This window comes from Parambassis ranga, chromosome 8 (genome assembly GCF_900634625.1).
Source record: "Parambassis ranga chromosome 8, fParRan2.1, whole genome shotgun sequence".
In the NCBI taxonomy this organism is placed as follows: domain Eukaryota; kingdom Metazoa; phylum Chordata; class Actinopteri; family Ambassidae; genus Parambassis; species Parambassis ranga.
The window spans coordinates 14,131,028-14,151,892 of record NC_041029.1 but is presented as its reverse complement, the minus strand read 5'-3'; the positions used below and the strand labels follow the sequence as shown (position 1 = coordinate 14,151,892).

The following is a 20,865-nucleotide window of genomic DNA, read 5'->3' as shown; positions in this document are numbered from 1 at the left end:
GGTTTATTTGATGGAAGAAAAATCTGATTTCCATCCATGATTAAACCAAAAAAATTAAATCTCACAATTTACCTGTAGACTTATTTTGAAATTGATGTCAGCAACATGTTTCAGGTGCAGGCTGGTGCAGGGTTATTAGGTATAATAACTATTTATAACTACTAATATATTATAAGCTAATTGTGCAGCATCATCTCAGCACATAGGCTCCACTGATCCGGCTCTTTTTAGTCTTTTTTTAAAATGTTTTGCTGCTGTAAATATTAACCAGGTTAAAAAAACACTTTTAATATGCTGCATGAGCTATTTTAATTTAAATACAGTGTTTAAATGGTCTTTAAATAAGTTCAAGTCATGTTATTAAGGTTTTAAACACCACATTGCTCCACTCAAGATGCTGTAAAAACTTAGTTGAAGTCCTGGTGTGTTTTCCTGGACAGCCTCTTGTCTTTTTCCTCTGTGCTCTGCGTGAAACTGCCAGCTGGGCTGGTCCGTGGACGCACCTCCCTCTTCCTGATGAGGGTTTCTGCACTTCAGCAGCAGTGGGAGACAAACTGGGTGAGTTTAATCTGGACTTCACGGAGGATCACACTGTGCAGGTGAACTTCAGATCACACTCTGAGGTGTGGGAGTGTGTGAGCGGACCAGAGAGTGGGACGAACCGCAGCTCCGCTTCCCACGGACTGATCTCTTCAACAACAAGGCGGGGGTTGGGAGTGTTTTTTTTTCCTTGAAGGGGTACCACACACACATACACACACACACACACCCCTCCTCAGCAGCATCCTGAGGACGTTTTCGAGTCATTTCCACTGTGAAGGAGCAACAGGTTGCAGCTGCAGCAGCTTCCACGATGCCGAGTAAAAGCCAGTATCTGCGCCCCCGGCTGTGCACGCTGGAAAAGGGCGACAACGGCTACGGCTTCCACCTCCACGGAGAGAAAGGTAAGACGGGCCAGTTCATCCGGCTAGTGGAGCCCGACAGCCCGGCGGAGACCTCGGGGCTCCGCGCAGGAGACCGGCTGGTGTTCGTGAACGGGGAGGACGTGGAGAACGAGAGCCACCAGCAGGTCGTGTCCCGAATACGAGCCACCGTGGGCCAGTTGGAGCTGATCGTAGTGGACCCAGACACGGACCAGCTGCTGAAGAAACACGGCATGAAGTGCCAGAAGGGGTTTGTGACCGACGGTGTCCCGTTACCCTTCGAGGAGGAGGAGGAGGAGGAGGAGGTGGTGGTGGCGGTGGAGGAAGAGGAGGGGGTGTTGGTGGAGGAGCAGCAGGAGGTGGACGGGACAGAAAACGGAGATGCTAAGCCCACAGAGGTGGAGGAGGAGGAGGAGGAGGTAGAGGAAGAGGTGGAGGTGGTGGTGGTGGAGCGGGAGGAGACACCCAGAGAGTCCACGCCGCTCCCGGAGAGTAACGGAGAAATCCACGGACACGTCGAGAAGAAGCTAAGCATCAACTCTGAGAAGGTGAGTGAAAAGTTTCAGAGGACACTCCGGGTCCAGAACCATGAGCACCACACTGTCATGAGGGGCCGAGAGAGTTCAGTGGACCTGACGTTTACAACATCAGTTTCCAGGGGGACCCCAAAAAGTGACGGACAAGGCTAGGTCGGCTAATTGTGACATAAAGTTATTGGCAAAAGAAACAAGACAATAATTGAACTAGATAATGTGGCAGCAGGACTTCAGCATCACTACCATGAAGCGTGTGGACCCCCTGACCTGTTCGATGCAGTAACATTCAGTGCCTCTTAACAGTTTCAGCCATCTTATTGAGCCACTGCTAGCAGCTGCTAACAGCTAAATTAGGTACTTACTTGCAAAATTTGTGACAGAGAGGTAAAATAAAATATAATAAAATATTTTAACACTAAACGAAATGTTGTCGAGCCAGGTCCGTCACTTTTTGGGGCCCCCCTGGGAACATCAGTGTCATTTGTGTTCAGACTGTAGAACCTTCTGGGCCACCGTACCATCTCTCTACAGCTGTCTGTTGTGCCTTGTGTGTGATTACAATGACACATCCAGGTTAAGCATTAAGTAAGCTCCACACCAAGCAAACAACAAAAGGCCTCACAGCGTGCCAGAAAACACCCATAACAAATACTGAACATTTCTGAACCCTCCACAAGAAACAACAGGAAATAGTTTGGTGCAGCTTTTTTTGTAAAAATCTCCACAAAATGAATCACGCTTTTGATGTCTGTCTGTTAAACATTATGGGCTCGTTCTCACTCTGCTGCACCCAGTGTGTGTGTGTGTGTGTGCCGGGGAGACGAGGGTCCCTCCAGTCTGGAACATCTGTGTCCCACAGACTCTGTGCTGCAGCATCCTGGATGTTTACCCCTGAGGCTGTGTGTAATGTATCTGAAGGTGGGAAAACACACAGCCAGCAGCTCTGACAGTGACGCCTAGAACAACCTGCTGCTGCTGATGATGATGATTTCTTTTATAATTAGTGGAAAAAATGAGTAGCTCTGTTGATTTCCTGAAGCTGACAGGAGGTCAGTGAGGTCAGAATGGTGGTGATACCTACAAGTTAAGGTGTTTAATAATGACAAATTAGAAGGCTTTGTGTCATATCAGAATGAAAAACTAAATGACAATAATATTATATATTTCCGGTAGTTAAAAATACAACCCTGATTTAAATTTAATGATTTAAAGGCTGTAACTTGTTGTCTTGTGCCTGAGTTTTAGCTCAAAAATTGCACAAGGTATTCTCTCATAGCTCATAGTCATGAATGCTGGCCACACCCCTTTTCCAGTTCTAGAAACAGTTGACAGAGGAGTCCTCTCTCTGGGTGACGTGGTTTTCACTGATGTTGTGCCCTGTTTGGCGACCAGCGGCAGGTTTTGTGTCTGTTAACTACGCCTATTCAGGAGACTGCTCTATATCATCAGCTATTTTGTTGGAGACTGTGGTGAAAAGGGAAAAACATGGCAGCCTCATTGGATTCAGCTAGAGGTGGAGGTTCTCCCCATATGATGTCATAAAGGGCTGCAAATCTAATTCAAACTTTTGACTATAAATAAAAATGGACAAACACTAGAGTTACTTTTGTAATCAGCCTCAATGGCCATTTGAAGAACTGCAGGCTTTTACTACTTCTTAGTTCTTTATCCACTTGGGGCGTATTTATCACCCTATGATGTCATAAGGAGCCACAAACCTGAGCAGCTGATTCACATATGATCGTTTTTCTTTTTAATTGATGGAGACAGAAATGAAACAGGAATATGGAAATTCTCATATTTGTGGGTCTCTACGCACACTGACGTGTAATTATGTGTACAGAAAAAAACAGGTCTGCCTCCTTTAATGTCACGTTGTCGTTCCTAAAGTGGCGCTGCTTCTTTATTTCCCTGCTTTTCATCATAATGACAGCGTTCACATATCCTGAGCTTGCGGGGCGTTTTGGAATCATGTTTCTGGCATTTCGGAGATTTTTATTTTTTTCTCCCCTCACATGAAAATAGAAACAACCCACGCTCATGCAGAGCACTGTATCTCTGTATGGTTATGTTGTTTGTCTTAGGAATACACAGCGATTGTTCCCGTGTTTACTCTTGATACTCTCCACAGATGGCCTAATGGAGCTGTGGCAATACAATTCAACTCTGGCACGCAACCCAGAGGGAAGTGCCGTCCAGACAAACAATAGAGCGCTCCCTAACAAACCCATTTTCACCGCTTGGATTTCAGTTTCAGCCATCTCTCAGAGTTAAACACACGCAGCTAACATCCAGGAGAATCATGCTGAGCGGGGAGCCCAAATGGGAACGTTTCAAACCGAGGTTTCACAGTAACAGAAGACACCGCTGAGCTGTGAGAGTGTAAATTGGACTCGTGGGATGCAGTTAAGAGAGTTTGTCTCTATGTGTTGCAGTCAGAGTTGCCGTGTTTTGCATCGACTCTCCTATTTCTGGATTTTTTTTTGCTACATCCTGTCCGGCATTCCTATGCCTGAGCCCTGTCGCCCAGCCAATGACACACACACACACACACACACTCACGTACACACTGTTAAAAGACACGCACAGAGTTGTTTTAGGAGTCACACTGACGTGCGCACTCTGGCTTCATCTTTGAAGCAACACAAAAGAGAGTTCGAAGAGCAACGCCCTCTCCGGAAGCTGAGGAGCCTCCTCGCTTATGGTTTCCACGGTTACACTCTCGGTGCGTGCTTGTGTGTGTGAGCAGCCCATGTGGAGTTTAGCGATGTGTGAGGATGGAGGTAGGCGAAAGTGAGACAGCGCAGGGGAGGTGTGAAAAATGGATGAGCAGTGACGAAGGTCAAAACACTTAGCTGGGCCTGAGAAAAGAGGAAAAAAAAAACACAGCCGCCGCTGTACAAAACACACAGACACACACCGGCAGTTCCAAAGGTCGCCGTGTTGTTTGCCTAGCAGGGAAATCTGTACTCCGCCCGTGTGGAGTGCAGTGAAGTGTGCCGAGGATGCTCTCTCTGAACTCATATTACACGCTCATGGGAATATGGGTTTGTTATACTGTGTGGGTTTGTGCTTGTTGCTGTGTTAACACTAGTCACTGGACATGTGATCACAACACTGCATACTGTTCACATGTTAGGATACTGTATACAGTAGACCGGGCTGTCCAACTCAGAATGACTGGGGGCCAGTAGCCTTCATATCATGTACTGTTTGATTCTGATCAATCCCCTCTTTGGCTCATAATTTTTAATCACTATAGTCCTGGATATTGGTTTGGGAATGTCCCCACCCTCGCTGTCCATGTTCAGCAATAAACCCATGATCAGCAGCATCTTGTTGACTGTATTGAAAAGTCTTTGCAGAGACATCAGCCTCCTCTGTAGCTGTGTTTTCCTCTCGTCTTCTTGATCCTTCTGTTCTCTGTGTTTAGTCCAGGAATCACGTTTGGGATTATTTTGCTTTACGGCGGCGACTTTTTCCTCTCACATCAGGCAGGTTTGTTTCCACCGAGTTCCTTAAAGTTTACTGCTGCGTCCATATTTAAGAACTGTGTTCAATATCAGATTTCCTTTTCAGTTTGAAAAAACTTTATTGTTCACAAACCTACAGCAAACAAAGCTGCAAACAATGGCCAGAGTATGAGCAGCCTAAACTCAAAAATCACCCAATAACAACAAGCACATCCTGTGCAGCTCCATCATTTGTTTATGCTAGTTGTGGTGTTTCTGTATTGTAGTGTTAGCAGCAGCTGCTAGTGTTTTGTTTTCAGCTTTCCCTGTAACTAGTACATAACTCACATTCTACTGGCTCTGGTTAAAAAACTACTCCCACACTACTTTCATATATTAAACAGCACGTTATCAGGCATAGCTAGGCTAGTGGCTGAGTGTTGGCTAACGCTAGCAAAACTGTTAAGCTAACGCGAACCAAGACGTTAGCTTAGCGCTAACACGGCTAGCAAACAGATATCAATAACAGCGGCTAATTAACTTATTACCTGTCGATGTTGTTGAGGTTAAGTCTCGGCCGTAATGTTGCTGTAGTGTTAGATCGATGCAGCGGCCGCCAGCGAGCCCAGGCGCGTGCACGTCAGCTTCGCGTTTCTCCACGTACGCGCAGGTGTATTGACGTCCAGCGCGCATGTTGTAACGTGCTGCGTTCAAGGACGAATGTGCGAATAAGGAACTTAGATCGACACGTGAGAAATTACACACACTTTAATTAAAAAATACATAAATTCATGAGCGCAGACAACGGCAGGAATGGTCCCTATCAATAACAACAGCCATCAATTTATTAAGCTGTCACACAGTCACAATGATTAAACTGAAGTGTGTGTTTCCCATGATCACAGATGTGCCCTCAAACTACTCATCTGCTGTGTTATCATGATTGAATGAAAACTTGTAGCTGTGATCACCTTTGGGTCTGGATCTCATCACTGTGTGTATTTGAAGGATTTCTGTCTTGCTCTTTCTTTTTAGTGTGAGAAGTTTGTGAGAATCTTCCTCCTCTCCTGCCGGCTGCTTTCCTGAGCCTGTGTTTAGATACTAATTACAGCGTTGGTGTCAGATGAAATTGGCTGCATCTACATGAGATCTTGAAAGCAGAAAGTGTTCCTGTATAGAGAGAGTGAAAAAAAAACCACACAGACGGCAGACTTTAATCTGTATGTTCATATAAAACCTGCTGATTAAAGAGCTTCCACTCACACGCTGCACAGAGAGCTCTTCAACGGACGTGTTTTCTCTAAACAAATCATCCTCAAGCTGCTGTGTGGGAGGACGGGCTCTATATTTGTCTCCTCTGCAGGGCCTTCAGAGCTTCGCTGTGGGCTCTTTAATTGTTTTCTGCAGTGATTCACCTTTGTGTGGCCTCGGACACGCATCAGGTGACCCTTCCATCAGAGTTGATCATTTGGCCTTCAGGAATAGCTGCTGGACACGACTTTCTGTTAATAGATGACCATTTGTCATGCACTCAGGCAGATGTGGACACACCTACAGTAACTATTCGGGGTGGGATGGTGTGTCTGGCTTCCTGCTGCTGTCTGGAGGAGTCTTGGTTTCCTCTCATTGTTGAAGGTCCTCCCACCTCGCCGTCCTTTTCCCTCGTCTCATCCTCAACAGGTTTAGCCCCGAGGATGAGGAGGTTATTCATAAATGATAACAGACAAACAGCTGATGAGCTGTGTTTGTCTAACAACGTGCAGCTGATTGTGTTTGATCATACTCCCGGTGAATCGTCTGGAGCTGCTGCCCGATGCGTTTGCTTTGTGGGGAAACGTGCAGCCGTCACGGCTCCGACCTGCTCCCTGTGGAAGTGATTTGTATGTTATTGATCTGTCACTTGTCAGTGCACGAGCGTCACATGACTATAACGGAGCCATTAGTGAAAAGATCAAACATTCTGACATTTATTAATTAAGGCAAATATGAAGTTTATCTGGTAATATTTATTTAAATAAAGAAGGATTTGACCCCATCAGTCCTTTGTGTCACCTGATGCTGGTAGAGGTGAATGCTAAAAAGGCTAGCTTCTGGCTAGCTTCTGTTAATCCTGCTTTTCAGGAGTTGCAGTGATTCTTTCTTTACTTCTTCTTCTTCTCATGAGCGCAGACTCGATGATGCATTGACTCACTGCTCCATCTAGTGGTATAAAATGGAATGAAGGAAAAACACCAGGTGACGCTAGCAGGTGGTTAGCATGCTGACCTCAGTAAATGGTGGCGCCGGGCACCTGACATGAACATAAACAAAGAAACGGTTTCATGAGAAGAGATTTGGTGATTCCACTGAGAGCAGCCAGGTCCTGTGATCCGGTCACCGTTCTGCTAGCTGCTGCCAGACGCTGACATTTAGCGCAAACACACTTTCACACACTGTATGTGTGTGTGTCTTATGGGTGTGAATTGCAAGAAAAGTCAAAGTATAATAGTCTCAGATAACACGGCCCAACATGACAGCAGAGTTTTGCAACAGTGTTTTTACAGAGAGGCAAGGAACTAAATGAAAAAATAATCCAGGAACAGAGCGTAGCAAGAGGTCCTGGTGAGGATATTTATGGACATTTTTTTATTAAACAGCAGGGAAGTGACAGGAAATGAGAGGGGGGGGGGGGCAGCCAGCAAAGGTCTGCGGCCGGCCTTCAGCTGGAGACGTCGCATGCTCTTTGTTTTTTAGCCTCAGGCCATCAGGACGGCTCAGGATTAGCCTTCTTAATACCAACGCATGCTCACAGGTTCCGCTCTTTAAATGTCAGACAGGAAGTACGCCGCTTCAACTGTCTGCACCCAGCACAGGGGAGCAGAGCGTTGTTGTATCGATCAAAAAATCAATGGCGACAGCGTATCTTGATGTCGTCAGCAGACTAAACAACAGCGCCACTGTCCCCGCCGCCGCCTGCTGCCGAGGCCGCTGCGGCAGCACAGGTCAGAGGGGGAACCTGAACCCTCAGAACACTGTGTGGGCGTGCGGGTGGTGTAGGGTGGTGTAGGGTGGCTGGTGATTGGGTCCCACAGGACTTTGCATGGAGCCACACTACAATGCCACATTCCATTTCCCGCTCCGTTCTGCCGAAGGTTCACCACCCAGGCCGGACAATGAGCCGGAGCGCCGCGCCCTGCCAGGAGGGGAGGAGGGCAGGGAGGGGGTCAAAGGGGGGAAATGACTCGCTCCTCACCACTCCTCACTCCACCACCCCTCCCACTGTACAAGGTTCCTGTTAAGACAGCATGTGGTTGTTTTACACATCACAAAGCAAAGAGGTCGTCGCATGGTGGCATTAAGATTTTAAGATTTTAATCAAATCAACCAGAAATTAAATGACAGGACGACACAAAACAGATCAGAAAGAGGAGCTTCAACAAAGCAACACAGCCCACAGCGCTGCACCATCAACGTGTGACGCCAACAGTTGGGTGCTGCAACCCTGTGTTGTCACAGAGTTGTGTAAAATGGAGGATTTACATAAAAGCCTCCTCTTGTTGGGTCCAGGTCTGCAGGGTGGAGGGTGGAGGACAGGAAGGCTGGTGAAGGAGATAAAGCTTGTTGACTTGTTGGTTTGTGGTGGGGATGAAACGTGATGGTTTGAGGCGTCTGGTGTCTGTAGACCACCTATCAGCCCCCGCTCTGATGACTGTTTCCAGGCCTTCCCCCCAAAGAGTGTTTTGTAATGGGACCCCTCGGCAGGACCTTTCTTTGCTGTCCTTTGTAGAGCCGGTTTGTCCCATCCTCAAATGGAAGGTGGTGGCAGTGGGAGGACAGTAGGGAGCTTTGTTTCCCCACCTCCACCACGCCGGCTTGCCTCGCAGCTGGTTGAGCGGTCCAGCTTGAAATCCAACACCCCCGCCCTGCCTGAGAGTGCGGTGCACTCAGGAGGTTAACAAAATGGTTAAAAAGAAACTGCATGAAACATTTATCCAGTCTGCGCTCCGGGCTGTTTAAAAACGACGCATGACAATCACACGGATGAAGATTTGTCACTGAGTAACCGGGCCGCCTGGCAGCTCGCCGCTTTAAGGGTTTACTCTGATCAAAGAGCTCCTATTAGACCAACAAGGGGGCGAGCAGAAAGAGAGAGAGAGAGACTGCTTTAGATGACATATGTTCATTCAGAGCTCAGCTGAGTGTGACAGGGCGCAGGCCGCGATGTGCAGTGTGAGGGTTTCGTCAGCTGTTTGGATAAAGGCTGAAAATGTGAGGTGTTTATGTAATTTACAGGACGAGCGACCTTTTCTCTGGACGTGTAGTTGCGTCAGGGACCGGGAGCTGCGCCCGCAGTCATGGATGTCCTGTGTGTGTAGCTGCACATGAAGCCACTGGACAACTGTGAGGAAAATATGAAACAACTGTCAGGCTGACGGGGCTGCAGCCTGTGGCCTCACACACACACACACACACACACAGCTGAGTCCACAGCTACAGCTCTCCTCTGAGGAGCAGGAGACGCTGACAATCATGATGGAGGCTGGTATCTTCTGAAAAATCTGCATGGCTCATCACCTGTTGGTGCACACAGGGAGAAAATAGGGGCCTGTTGGTGGATCATGTTCAAAGACACTGTCAGTCTGAGATGAGGATGAGCTAGTGTAAAACCTCTGGCAACTAGATTTGCTTTTGACATTGGTGGGGACCTAAAATTCCAACGACTATCTCGCTGCCTCACGTGTTTTTGCGCTGCCATCCAACGTAGCTACACACATGACAGCAGGGAAAGACGGAAATGTGTTACAGTAGGACCAGAGCCCTTGATAAAAACCCAATCAGAATCAGAATATCAAGGGCTTTGGGTAGGACAAACGATAGGAAGATATCTATTGGTAGGATGCCAGAAAAGAACGGAATTTAACCCTTCCTGCACCCAATGAGAATCTGTTTGTTTTTGGAGGGGACCAAATTATTGGTGGGAACGAATTAGTAATTGCTCGGTGGGGACACGTCACCTCCTTCCATGCTATAACTACACCCTTGTCCTCTGGTAAGGGACATTGACTTTGACTGCTGCCACCATCGGGAAAATAATCTTAGTATGTAACACTAAATAAAATTCAAAAGATTTTGTTGACATCACAGAAGCAGAAAATGGTGCATGTCTCGGATTATTTTGCACCTGCGCGAAGCAAAGATGTAGCATGCTAGCCAGGTATCCTTGAATCTATCAGAGTAGTACCACTTTGCACCACAAGGTGGATTAGATAAATTGTAACTTTAAACGTTCCGGTGTGGTTCATACTTTTTGACTTTAAAACACACAGAAGATGAATGAATGCACTGTTAACATGTCACTGTTAGCATTTAGCTTAAATGCTAACAGTGTTCACTCACAGACAGCTTGTAGCTGAAAAGGACTGAGGTGATTTTTTATGTGCTGCTGTCTGTAAGCTGAGCTCTGGGTCTTCTCTCCTGGTTATCGCAGCTTCCTGAGGAAAACCAGAGGAAAATGTCAGCTCTGCATCTTAAAACAAAAACACTGAAAGTGAGAGCAGCAGAGTGTTGTGAGCTGTGTGTGTTTCATGAATATTAAGCGGGGGACCTGGCATTGTTTAGCTGTGTTTGGTATTCTGAGCTGATAGAAGCAGCTCGGGCTCGTTGAAGAAGGTGAAAAGCTGCTGCAGACGTCAGGCTGAAACTGGCTGCTCATTCGTTTCAGTGGAAGCAAACATTTCATAACTCTGCACATGACAGAATGTGGTTTCCCTTTAAACACGGGCCGCCCAGTGTTGCTTCACCCAGGGTGATACAGTTTCAGATTAACTCGGCTATGAAAGGCAGCTCAGGGTCACTTCAAACATTTCCCAGAAATGATGTCACAGCAGCCTGATCAGGATGCTGAGGGACTGGGGTGGCTATGCTAGCTGTTCAGCTTGTTTACAAATGACTTTCCTTGGTTAAGCTTAGCTTCTTTGCTAAATAATGATATTGGTGTATTGGCTTTGTAAAAAAAAACATTGTAAAATAAGCACCAAATCAATACAGTGCAGCTAAGTTACAGCTAGCCAGGCTAGCTTAGCATGATCGCACACTAATGTTACCACTAGCTAACTATAATAACATATAGTGTCGATCCATGATACAAATGATTGTGGACTATCAATGATGAACTAATGGTTCATCGCTAACTTGGCTAACAGATACACATGTGATTAGCCGGCTAGCTGTAAAGTGGCTACACATACATACACATCTTAACAGCAGTGTCGAATGACGGTAAATAACTGTGAAACATGCACAAAGCCTCTTTTCCCATGATGCTCTGTGTGTGTGTGTGTGTGTGTGTGTGTGTGTTGGTTTTTCTTTCATGTTGGGAAGTTGAGCCAACACAGAGGGAAGCATATTTAGGGAAGATGTTTCAACACTTCCTGTTCAACACAAAGGGAAAGTTTGTGTCACACAGAGAGAGAGAGAAGAAGCAGAAGAACATGTAACACAATAGAGACTGACAGTAAATGATCACTGATCAGAAACGTTATTGACGTTATTTGTTTTAAACCAAATGTCAAATCATTGTTGTGAGGAAGTTCTCCTCAAATGTTTGGTGTGTATCAGATTACAGAGTAAACTCATGATTCTTCTGCAGGCTCACTGTAACCAAACAAAGTGTGTGAAGCAGCAGAAGTTCATGATTGAGTGTGTTCTCCCTCCACATGTCGTGTAGTGAACATGCTTCAGGCTCTGAGAACAGCTCTAAACCAAATAAAGAGTCAGAGGATGTAAACAAATGTTCCTGACGACGCTGACCTCAGACGACAGATCAGTGTGTCGCCGCACAGATCAGCGTGTCGCTGGCTGATCAGTGTGTCGCCACACAGACAGCACAGCTGAACGTCTCGTTTTGTCACTGCAGAGCGAACACTGTGTTTGTTGGTGTTGATGGGTAACATGAGCAGCAGTTCCTGTGCTGGCTCATGTGTGTGTGTGTGCTCAGCAGATTCCACAGATTTCAGGCTGGTGTTGAGATTCTTCAGCCCTCCACTCCTCTGCAACACAAACGCTCCTCTGTTGTCCGGAGCTCCCCTCACTCCCTGCAGCTGATGAGGAGAATGAGGAGGACACGAACGAGGGATAGTCAGTAAAAAAAAAAAAAACTCTAATTCAGACCTACTGCCGCTTAGCTCACAGCATCACACAGAATGAAACATTGTATTTTCAGTCTGCACTCTGGCTGCTTCTTTTATATCTAAAACACTCATTACAGAGGGACGGCTGGCTGTTCACAGACATGTCTCTGTCATCAGTGGCCAGTCGGGCTCTGATGAGGACCTCATCTGTTCAGCAGCCTCTCAGCAGAGACAGACAATCTGCATCTCTGATGAGGACAGACTGCTGCTTTCACATTTTGGGCATGAGACCAACAGGCGACCTGTGAGGCTGAGTAATGAAGCCAACGAGGAGAAAAAGCCGAGTGTCCCTCAAGTGTCCACTCAGAGCTCAGAGCTGGTTCTCAGCCCTGCTCGCTCTGAATTCATGAGGTGCTGTCAGTGGTTTCTGGGACTTTCCACAGTTCCCACACACCAGTGCGATCACTACATATGATATTTATATATTTATTCTGTTCTCTGATTTCTGAGACGATTGATTGTAATTTCTTCTCCTGAATGTTTTTCTTCGTCTAACATGCAAATGAGGCCAAAAGTGTAAAACAAGTGATGCGCTCTGCCGAGGAGGAGGAGGAGGAGGAGAAGGTGGGAGGAAGAGTGTGAGGCTGGAACAACTGGCTTAGATAAGACAGCGACAATCACTCAGAGCTACTGTCAAGTCATTTTATGAGAGAAACTGTGGAGTCAGATGGTTTCTGTCATTAGAATGTCTGCAGCTGACTGAAGTGTGATTTTTCGTTCACTCAGATTTATTTATAGGTTCATTGTTGAGTGTTCAGGGCGGGAGTGTGAGGTCACAGTGACCACTGCTGCCTCTGCTCTTCGTCTCTGTGATCACTCCTCTGGCCTCCGCGCTGACGGAGCCTCCTCTGCTAAATAAAGACGCTGCTTCGACCACGCAGCGGAAGGGAGGCGCTGGGATCCAGCTCGAGCTTTTTCCTGGATGACAATACAGCTCCAGCTCTTCCTGCCATCCCCAAGCAGCCCTGCATAGGGATGGAGGGGCGGGGGGTGGGGGGGCGGGGGGTGGTCAGAGGTCAACGCCCAGCTTCTATTGTCCTTCTCCACGGACCACACCGGAACTGGTCCTTTCCTCCTGATGACCCCTCCCCGAATTCTCCAACCAGACCTCCAATCACATGCCTCCAGGACCCCCTTCCTTCCTGGAAGCTTTGAGTCACATGGTGCTCAAGCGGCCGCTTCGGTTTTTACTCACGATTGTCAAAAACAGTGCACAACACATCAGCATGCATCAGCCAGCTGCATGTTCAGCCTCGGCTTCATATTCATGGTTAACGACTCACTGGAGCTCTCTGTGATCTTTGTGCCTCTGGTGCTTCCTGAGCAGACACCCATGGTGGAGGTATTCCTAGGATCGCTCTGCTTTGTCACACCTGGCACACACAGATCAGTAACACATGTTCTTCTTCTTCCAGGAGGTGTGCATCGAGCTGAGGCCGCGTCTCTGCGTGATCCAGCGAGGCGCCAATGGATACGGCTTCAACCTGCACAGCGAGCGGGCGCGGCCGGGCCAGTACATCAGAGCGGTGGACGAGGACTCTCCGGCAGAGAGGGCCGGCCTGCAGCCCAGGGACCGGATAGTGCAGGTACCTAGATAAGAATTAAATCACACTATGCTACATTATCGTCCTCTACACTCGTAGAGTAATTGACTAATTAAAGAGAAAAATTAATTTTTAGAGTTCTTCTGTTTTACTCTAACATATCCTTGCAGTGTGCTGTGTATCCTGATTAGTCTGCCAAACTTCCGCTGCAGACGTTGTGTAGTGACGTGTTCACTCTGAGATAAAAATAGAGAATAATGGCCTCAGCTTTAACCCTCTCTGTGTTATTTTATATCCACCAACATGACAACGTGAGCCCAGAGGAACTAGCAGAGCTTTAAACCGTCTGCTGGATGTTACATGCGCACGAGAAGATGATAAACAGCACTGTTACTTCTTCCTCTTTTGTTAGACTGAGGTTGCATTGACTCACAAGTCCATCTAGTGGTACAGAGTGGTATTACATAAAGAGTCCAGGCTGGCACTGGCTGGTTAGTACGCTAACTTCATCAGATATATGTACAATAAAGTGGTTTTATCCACATTCTGCTGTGATCCAGAGGGTTCCCAAGAGCTGTTCGGAGTGTGTGAGTAAAACCTTAATAATTAAAATTATTAGTTTGACAATAATTCTCCACCCACACAGGCGACACAACTACAGAGGCTTTTGTACTGTAGATTGTTTTAAACGTGCATTAGATCTGCACATTAAGAGAGAGTTTTTTTGTGTTTTAGGATGAAAAATAACTCAAAGACCGCTCTAATCAATCCATAATCCATCAGATGACAGGATCTTATAAAGAATGTTTCCCAGAGGCGGCGTGTGGGGTCTTAAATCCTGCTGAGAGCTCAGCTGGAATAATCAGCTGCTGCTCTGTGGTCGCCTGCAGATAAACATGTATGAGTGGAAGTCTGGCCTTCGCTATATACAGTATCTGCACGACAGGAAGGAAGCCAGCAGCTCTCACTTCAAACAATCAGAGCAAAATTCAAACTCTCCAAGATGAGAGTCACAAAAAGAGAATGAATCAGAAGAAAGAAAAGTTCAGGCAGATTAACAGGGCCCGTCGGCTCTGTGTGAGAGCCGGCAGAGGGGCTTCTAGTCCCCGACAGGGCCCCAGACGGCCGCACCACCCACTGAGGAGCGGGGCTTTGTGAGGAGTGGACGGCCATTGTTGCTCCTGTTACTGGCCAAGCAGCTATTGTCCAGTTTCCTCTGTAGGACGGCTTAGACGGGCTGGTCCACCCTATGACCTCACACACACACACACACACACACCCTTGGAGGCATTTCTCACATGCTTTCCCATGGAGACTTGATGCCAGGACACTCAGCTGGTGCTGCTGTGACAGGCTGAGCTCCTGTAGTGCAGCTGTCAGTGTCGCACTGTGAATTTAGGATGTTTTTTTAAAAAAAGAAGCCCCTTCACGAGGTTTGTTTTTTGTTTTGTGTGTCTGTGTGTGCAGCTCACAGGATTTCCTGTCCTGGAGACAAGTGATAATATTCAGAAAGACTTCAGTGTGGGAACACAAGACAAAAAAAACAACATCCCAGTCCCGCCGCAGGGTTAAAATATTCTCCCTTTGTTCAGGTGAACGACATGCCTGTGGAGGGGAGGACGCATTCAGAGGTCGTCGCCGCAATCAAAGCAGGCGGCAGCGAAACGCGGCTGCTGGTGGTGGACCCCGAAACTGACGCCTACTTCAAGAGATGCCGAGTCACCCCCACCTTCCAGCACCTGACGGGTGAGAGCAGCTAGCAGTTATTGGCGCAATGAACGACTGCAATTAGCTCGTTTCACTCCAGTTTCATTGTCAGTCAGCTTTTACTGTCGCTCCTCCCTCATAGACGCTCTGAGCCACTTCCTGCCCCTAATGTTGATGGAATCCCTGCAGGAATCTGACACCAGTCCCACCATTTCTCTTACAGAACTTTAGGATTACACAGATCTGATGTAGCCCAGTCAGGCTCAGTGAGCTTTAATCATGTGTGCTTCAGGTTAAATCTGCCCCATCATCCCAGCCACAGCCTCCAGGGGGTGCCCTCGTACAGAGTGTGATTTAGTGTGTGAGGATGGACCCCCTTCAGAATGCCTGGTGTGGAGTGTCTTGAGTGCTCACACACACACACACAAGAGCCCTCATATAAGCACAGTGCAGCCAGCTGTTGGCATGGCAACAAGGATAAAGTCATCAATACACTGGTGTAAATTATAATATTGTTTTCCAGATTATTGATAGATTAGTGTAAAATTAGATCCATCCAAACCTCCTCCATTTGTCCATCGGGGTTGCCATGGTAACAGGGGAAGCAGATCCAGATCTCCAGTAACTTCCTCCAGCTCCTCCTGGTCAGCTGGGAGGTGTAATCCCTCCAGCAGGTCTTCTTGGTTCAGCCTCGGGGTCTGTCTCTCTGCCTCTAGACGTCCAGCAGGGATCTTAAAAAAAGATCTTTTACACATATTTTCCTTACAAAGACGACAATATAAAAGACATGCTAACTGTTAGCTGCTAGCATGCAAAGGGCTTAGCTTAATGTAGATGCTCAGGTTCATCCAGTAAGCTGCCAGGTACTCTTTAAAAATGTGTGCCCTTCACAGTTCTGCTCTGAGAAACAAACACGAGTAAATGTGGCAACATGTCGAGTTTAAGCCTCCAAACACAGGCGCTGTTTGCCAGCAGGCAACTGCATGGGGTCCCAGGCCAGATGGAGGCCCCTGATGGCCGACAGACTTTAAACCACAGCAGTGGTGCGCTGTGCTGTGCATTTGGTTGGAGGAGCCTCTGAAAGTGAAAACTCTTCAGGACAAATGTGACTGTATTTGAGCAGCTAAAGTCTGAAACATGGTGAGAGGCTCCAGTTTGAACCTACAGAGGTCCCTGCAGCTGTCAGAGAGCTCAGCAACTCCTCCTCTGAATGTGCTTCAGTCAAAACCGGCTCCTGAACACAGGAGAGTTTCAGTCCAGGGTTTAAAGCAGTAACAGGCTGAAGGTTTGAAGGTGTTTCCCAGGTAACTGCCCGCACTTCACATGCTGCCCACTCAGAGGGCACCTGCCCCCACACACACACACACACTGGCCAGCACCTTTGTTTGGTTTCCAAGGTGCTCTTTCCAAGTGGCCTCTCAGCCTGAAGCTGCAGCTGTATTAGGACCTGGAGAGGCTCCTCTCAGACACACACACACCCACAGCAAAGACCAGAGGACTTGCATCTTGGATTAGCTGTGCAGGAGCAGCTGCTCTCTAAGTTAGAACGTTGCTTATGTGCCAAGAGATGGAAGGTAAGAGGTGCAGCTTGGTGTGAATCCTTTCAGTGTGTGGGTTCAGAGGCCCATGGGCTGCAGGGAGAAGACGACCCACGCGTGAATAATAGATGACGTGGTCATACATGTGCTGTGTAATAGAGTAGAATGAAAGGTGAGCTGCAGAGAGCCTGTGATGCGACAGCAGACTGATCTTCGTTGTGTGATCTGTGTGTCCACAGGTCCGCTGCCAGAGCCCGTTATCAATGGAGGGATGGAGGAGAAGGTAAGACACACACACACACACAGAGGAATCAAAGATTTGTCTCCCTCATTGTGGACGCTCCCGTCACAGCAGTGAGGAGTGAGGACAGTAGTTCAGCCTCCTCCGAGTGGTGTGGTTCGCAGCGTCGGTGAAGTGAGTTATCAATCTGAACGGTTTCCTGCGATTGTTTGCGGTTCAACATGCAGCGCGGGGTAGAACTCCACCCACCCTCTCCACCCAGGTCCAATAATGTCTGAGTTATGTGGCAGAGAATGAATCATATGAATGTACTGTGTGGCACAGGCTGAGGGGAAACATCAGCAGCTCCTCTGGTGATGCTTCACATCCATTCGCTGTGACATCACTCCATGTGTTCCGCAGGGAGTTTAGCTTAGTTGCACTTTGACTTTTTGACACTTGAATGTTAAAACTTAGTTTCAAGATGGCGCTTTTTTTCCAGCATGGTGGCACCCATAGAGATGTTCTTCTGTCCTTATAACTAGCTGGATCTTTTTGTGTTTAACGGTAGAACATGTCAAACTGCTTCTTCACAGTAAAGTATGTGTGTGTGTGTGTGTTTCTCATTAGGAGCATCAGAGGAATGCTTTTTAAGAGCCTCTCAGGTTACTACAGTGTCCTGTTCCCTTGTCCATACACACACTAGACTTTTTTTTTAAATGTAAATCATCTGATGACCTGAGATAATGGCGTCTTTGGATTCGGATACAAACTAGAAAGAAACTTCTGTGTGATTTTTTTTCACGGCGGCAGCACTTACACTCAGGCTTCGGGCCAAATATGCAAACTTGAAGGCCGAGCCGTACTTCCCGTTGCTCGGGGACTGTATGTGCAGGCGCAGGTTCCGGGTATTGTTGCGTAACAGCAGTAAAAAAGGTCGACAACTGAGAGGGAAAGGAGGGGTCAGGGAGAAGTCAGAGGATGAGGGGTTAAAGGTGGCTGGAAGCGACATTCTGTCTCAGTTTCTGTTTTTTAGTTTCAGTGCTTATTTTGACCTTGAAACTATTTTTTTTTTGCATTTATGAAACTTCATTTGTTTAAAAACAGTTTAAAGCCATCACAGGTGCCTTTAATGCAGTTTAATCCTTACTAGAAAAAAAATATCCAAGACTGCCCCCGTGTGGTGAGAAGCAGTACTGCAGGCTGGATGGTGTTACACATGCAGAAACCTGTGGGTTTTATGTTGTTTTTCTCTTTTGTTTTTTGTCGTCTGTACATAGAGGTCACTGTGTGTGTGTATGTGTGTGTGTGTGTGTGTGTATACACATCTGACGTTGCTGGCGTGCGTCTCTTCTCACAGGTGAACGGTCGAGCGGCCAAAGAGGCAGAGAGGGACTCAAAGCTGTCCATCAGTCCCTCTCCATCCAACGCCTCCTCCAACACCTCCCTCACAACCCCGACCGCAAACACTCCACCTGAGGTACGTCTCAGAAAACACTCGGCCTCGTCTGAGAGATTAAAAGAATACTTTTATTTCAAAAACCATGTATTTGTTATGTCTTCAGGGTTTGATTGCAGATGCCATCCCAGCTCTGGACCTGAGCCTCCAGCAGGTCAAAGAGCTCGCCCACCAGAAACGCTCCAACAAGAGAGCCCCGCCCATGGACTGGACCACCAAAAAAGAACTCTTCAGCAACCTATAGGGCTGCTCATGTCTCACTGTGGAGGAGGCGTCCGAGAGAAGGTTTTATTATTATTATTATTATTATCATCATCATGAGTGATGGCACCAGAAACAAAGGCATCATGTAAAATATAGTATTCTTATTATGACATTACTCATGTTATTATAACCCAGATATTATACTGAGACGTGCTACTAACAGGAAATATGCCAATGGACGAGAACTGGACTGTGTGTGTGTGTGTGTGTGTGAGAGAGAGAGAGAGAGAGAGAGACAGTCCCTGCTGGCCAGAGTTTGGTGCCTGTGAAGACATGAAGATCGTCTTTGATGAGTTCTTACTAACATTTAAAAAACACTGAAGTGTCCTCTGCTCCAACAAACAGCGTGACAATCACTTCATTGATCACTTCATCTGTACAGAGGTGTGTTAGGGCCACGTCTAAAAACAGGGCGCGGGGTGGTGCTGATATTCAGAAGAAGAAGAAGAAGAAGAAGAAAAAAAACACAAATGTAGAAGAAATACTCACAAATTCAAACTCACACACCTTCACAAAAAGTTAATAAATCGATTAATTTGAGATAAAAACCACCCCAGCTGTGTGGAATCGGCCTTAACGTGCAGCGTGCGGTGAAGCCCCGTCGTAATCGATTCCCTCCTCATCAGTGAACATGGATCTCCTGCTGCTCTGATGGCTTTAAACTGGAAATAACTGTATTTTAAAATGTGTATGTATATAAATATATCATGTATATTTTTACACTTTTGACAGAAGTTCCACTCACGTTAACCTCCTTATCCATACTTTGTCTGATTGATAGTTTATTGGATTTTTAGCACACTGAATATTTGTACTGCTCCCACAGACAGGAGGGTTGGTGAGGTTTTTGTTTTTTACTCATGTCTATTGATGTCTTATAAACTATATATTGATATATAACTGATCGGAGGGGGGGGGGGTTTGCTTCAGTAGGTGTGATGCATTTGTTCAGTATTGGGAGAAGTGAGTTTTTGTAGTTTCTATGCTGTCATCATTACTCTGTGTTATCTGAGGATAAATAAAAATATTCTCCAATCACAGCAGCTGCTGACGCTCACCTGACTCCATCCATGCAAACATCAGAATATGATCAGATCCTGCGTCTCCTCCTCTGTCCTCTCAGAGCCTCTGCCTTATATTCAGTGATGCCTCCGCCGCTCTGCTGTCCTCCAACGTGTCACTCTGTCTCCAGCAGCTGTCTCCTGCTAATGGCCTCGACCTTTCTGCTCCTCCTCTCTCTCTCCTTCGTGCCCTGCCATCATTATCACAGCTCCTGTCACACTCTGTCATGCTCTCTGTCCCTCTCTGGAGGATCATTAACCTAATTGGACTTTATGACATTGATGGACATCAGGGTGACGTGAGGTAATGTGGAGAAGGCTGATAATCATCATAATCACAATGATGATTGATTATTATGAGAATTAAAAGCAGCAGTGTGATTATTATGATAACTGCGGGTGGATTTTAAAAATGTGTCATAACACGGCTCCATCTATTTATCTTTATTAATAAACACATCTGAAATGACCCCCCTTCCTGAAAACATTGTATTGATAACACTTCATTCCACTAACTATGTAGCCTAGCATTAGCTAACGTGATCAAATAAACATGATAAAACCTGCTGAACCAGCTAAGCTAACAGGCTAGCAACATATGCTAACACTGCAGTTGATGTGACGGAGGTCTGAAGCTCAGTGTGGAGGCTCTGCTGTCGCCTTCTTATCAACTCATGAATACTCCAAACATGAGCAAAGGGGTGGAGCCAATGTGGACAGCGAGCGATCTAAGATGGCGCCCACCCAACACTGTAAGCCATCGCGACTTTCTGTGTAGCGTTAAGTTTAAAAAGTGGGTTTAATAATGTTTATTTCCGCTGTAAAACATGGAGGTCTGTGGGGATTGACTCACGTTTTGTGGAACCATCCTCAAGTGGCCGCTCAAGGAACTGCAGTTTTTTTTTGGCACGTCTGCATTAGCTTCTTGTCTCAGCAGTGAGAAGCCATCTTGGATGTTGAGGTTTGTTTTTGGTGAGGCTCCTCTTACTTTG

At 46.8% G+C, this 20,865-nt stretch overlaps 1 protein-coding gene across 3 annotated transcripts; it reads left to right on the top strand.

Annotated features, from left to right (window-relative positions):
* Positions 1 to 485: 485 nt before the first annotated feature.
* nherf1b (NHERF family PDZ scaffold protein 1b) lies at positions 486 to 20,342 on the top strand. Of its 3 annotated transcripts, none has more exons than XM_028411865.1 (7): positions 486 to 1,471; positions 13,496 to 13,666; positions 15,217 to 15,370; positions 17,109 to 17,152; positions 18,450 to 18,569; positions 18,655 to 18,833; positions 19,857 to 20,342. In XM_028411865.1, the coding sequence occupies exons 1-6, from the start codon at positions 854 to 856 to the stop codon at positions 18,790 to 18,792; spliced, it is 1,245 nt and encodes a 414-aa protein (XP_028267666.1). In that variant the 5' UTR covers positions 486 to 853; the 3' UTR covers positions 18,793 to 18,833; positions 19,857 to 20,342. The 3 variants fall into 3 exon arrangements, with proteins under 3 accessions (XP_028267666.1, XP_028267665.1, XP_028267664.1); XM_028411864.1 differs by having other exon boundaries at positions 19,854 to 20,342; XM_028411863.1 differs by lacking the exon at positions 19,857 to 20,342 and having other exon boundaries at positions 18,655 to 18,922.
* Positions 20,343 to 20,865: the final 523 nt, after the last annotated feature.

Excerpts from the sequence above, each read along its gene's own strand:
- nherf1b (XM_028411865.1), top strand. The coding sequence starts at position 854 with ATGCCGAGTAAAAGCCAGTATCTGCGCCCCCGGCTGTGCACGCTGGAA. Across the intron at positions 13,667-15,216 it reads CCAGGGACCGGATAGTGCAG|GTGAACGACATGCCTGTGGA; the intron begins GTACCTAGATAA and ends CCCTTTGTTCAG. Across the intron at positions 18,570-18,654 it reads CCGCAAACACTCCACCTGAG|GGTTTGATTGCAGATGCCAT; the intron begins GTACGTCTCAGA and ends TTATGTCTTCAG.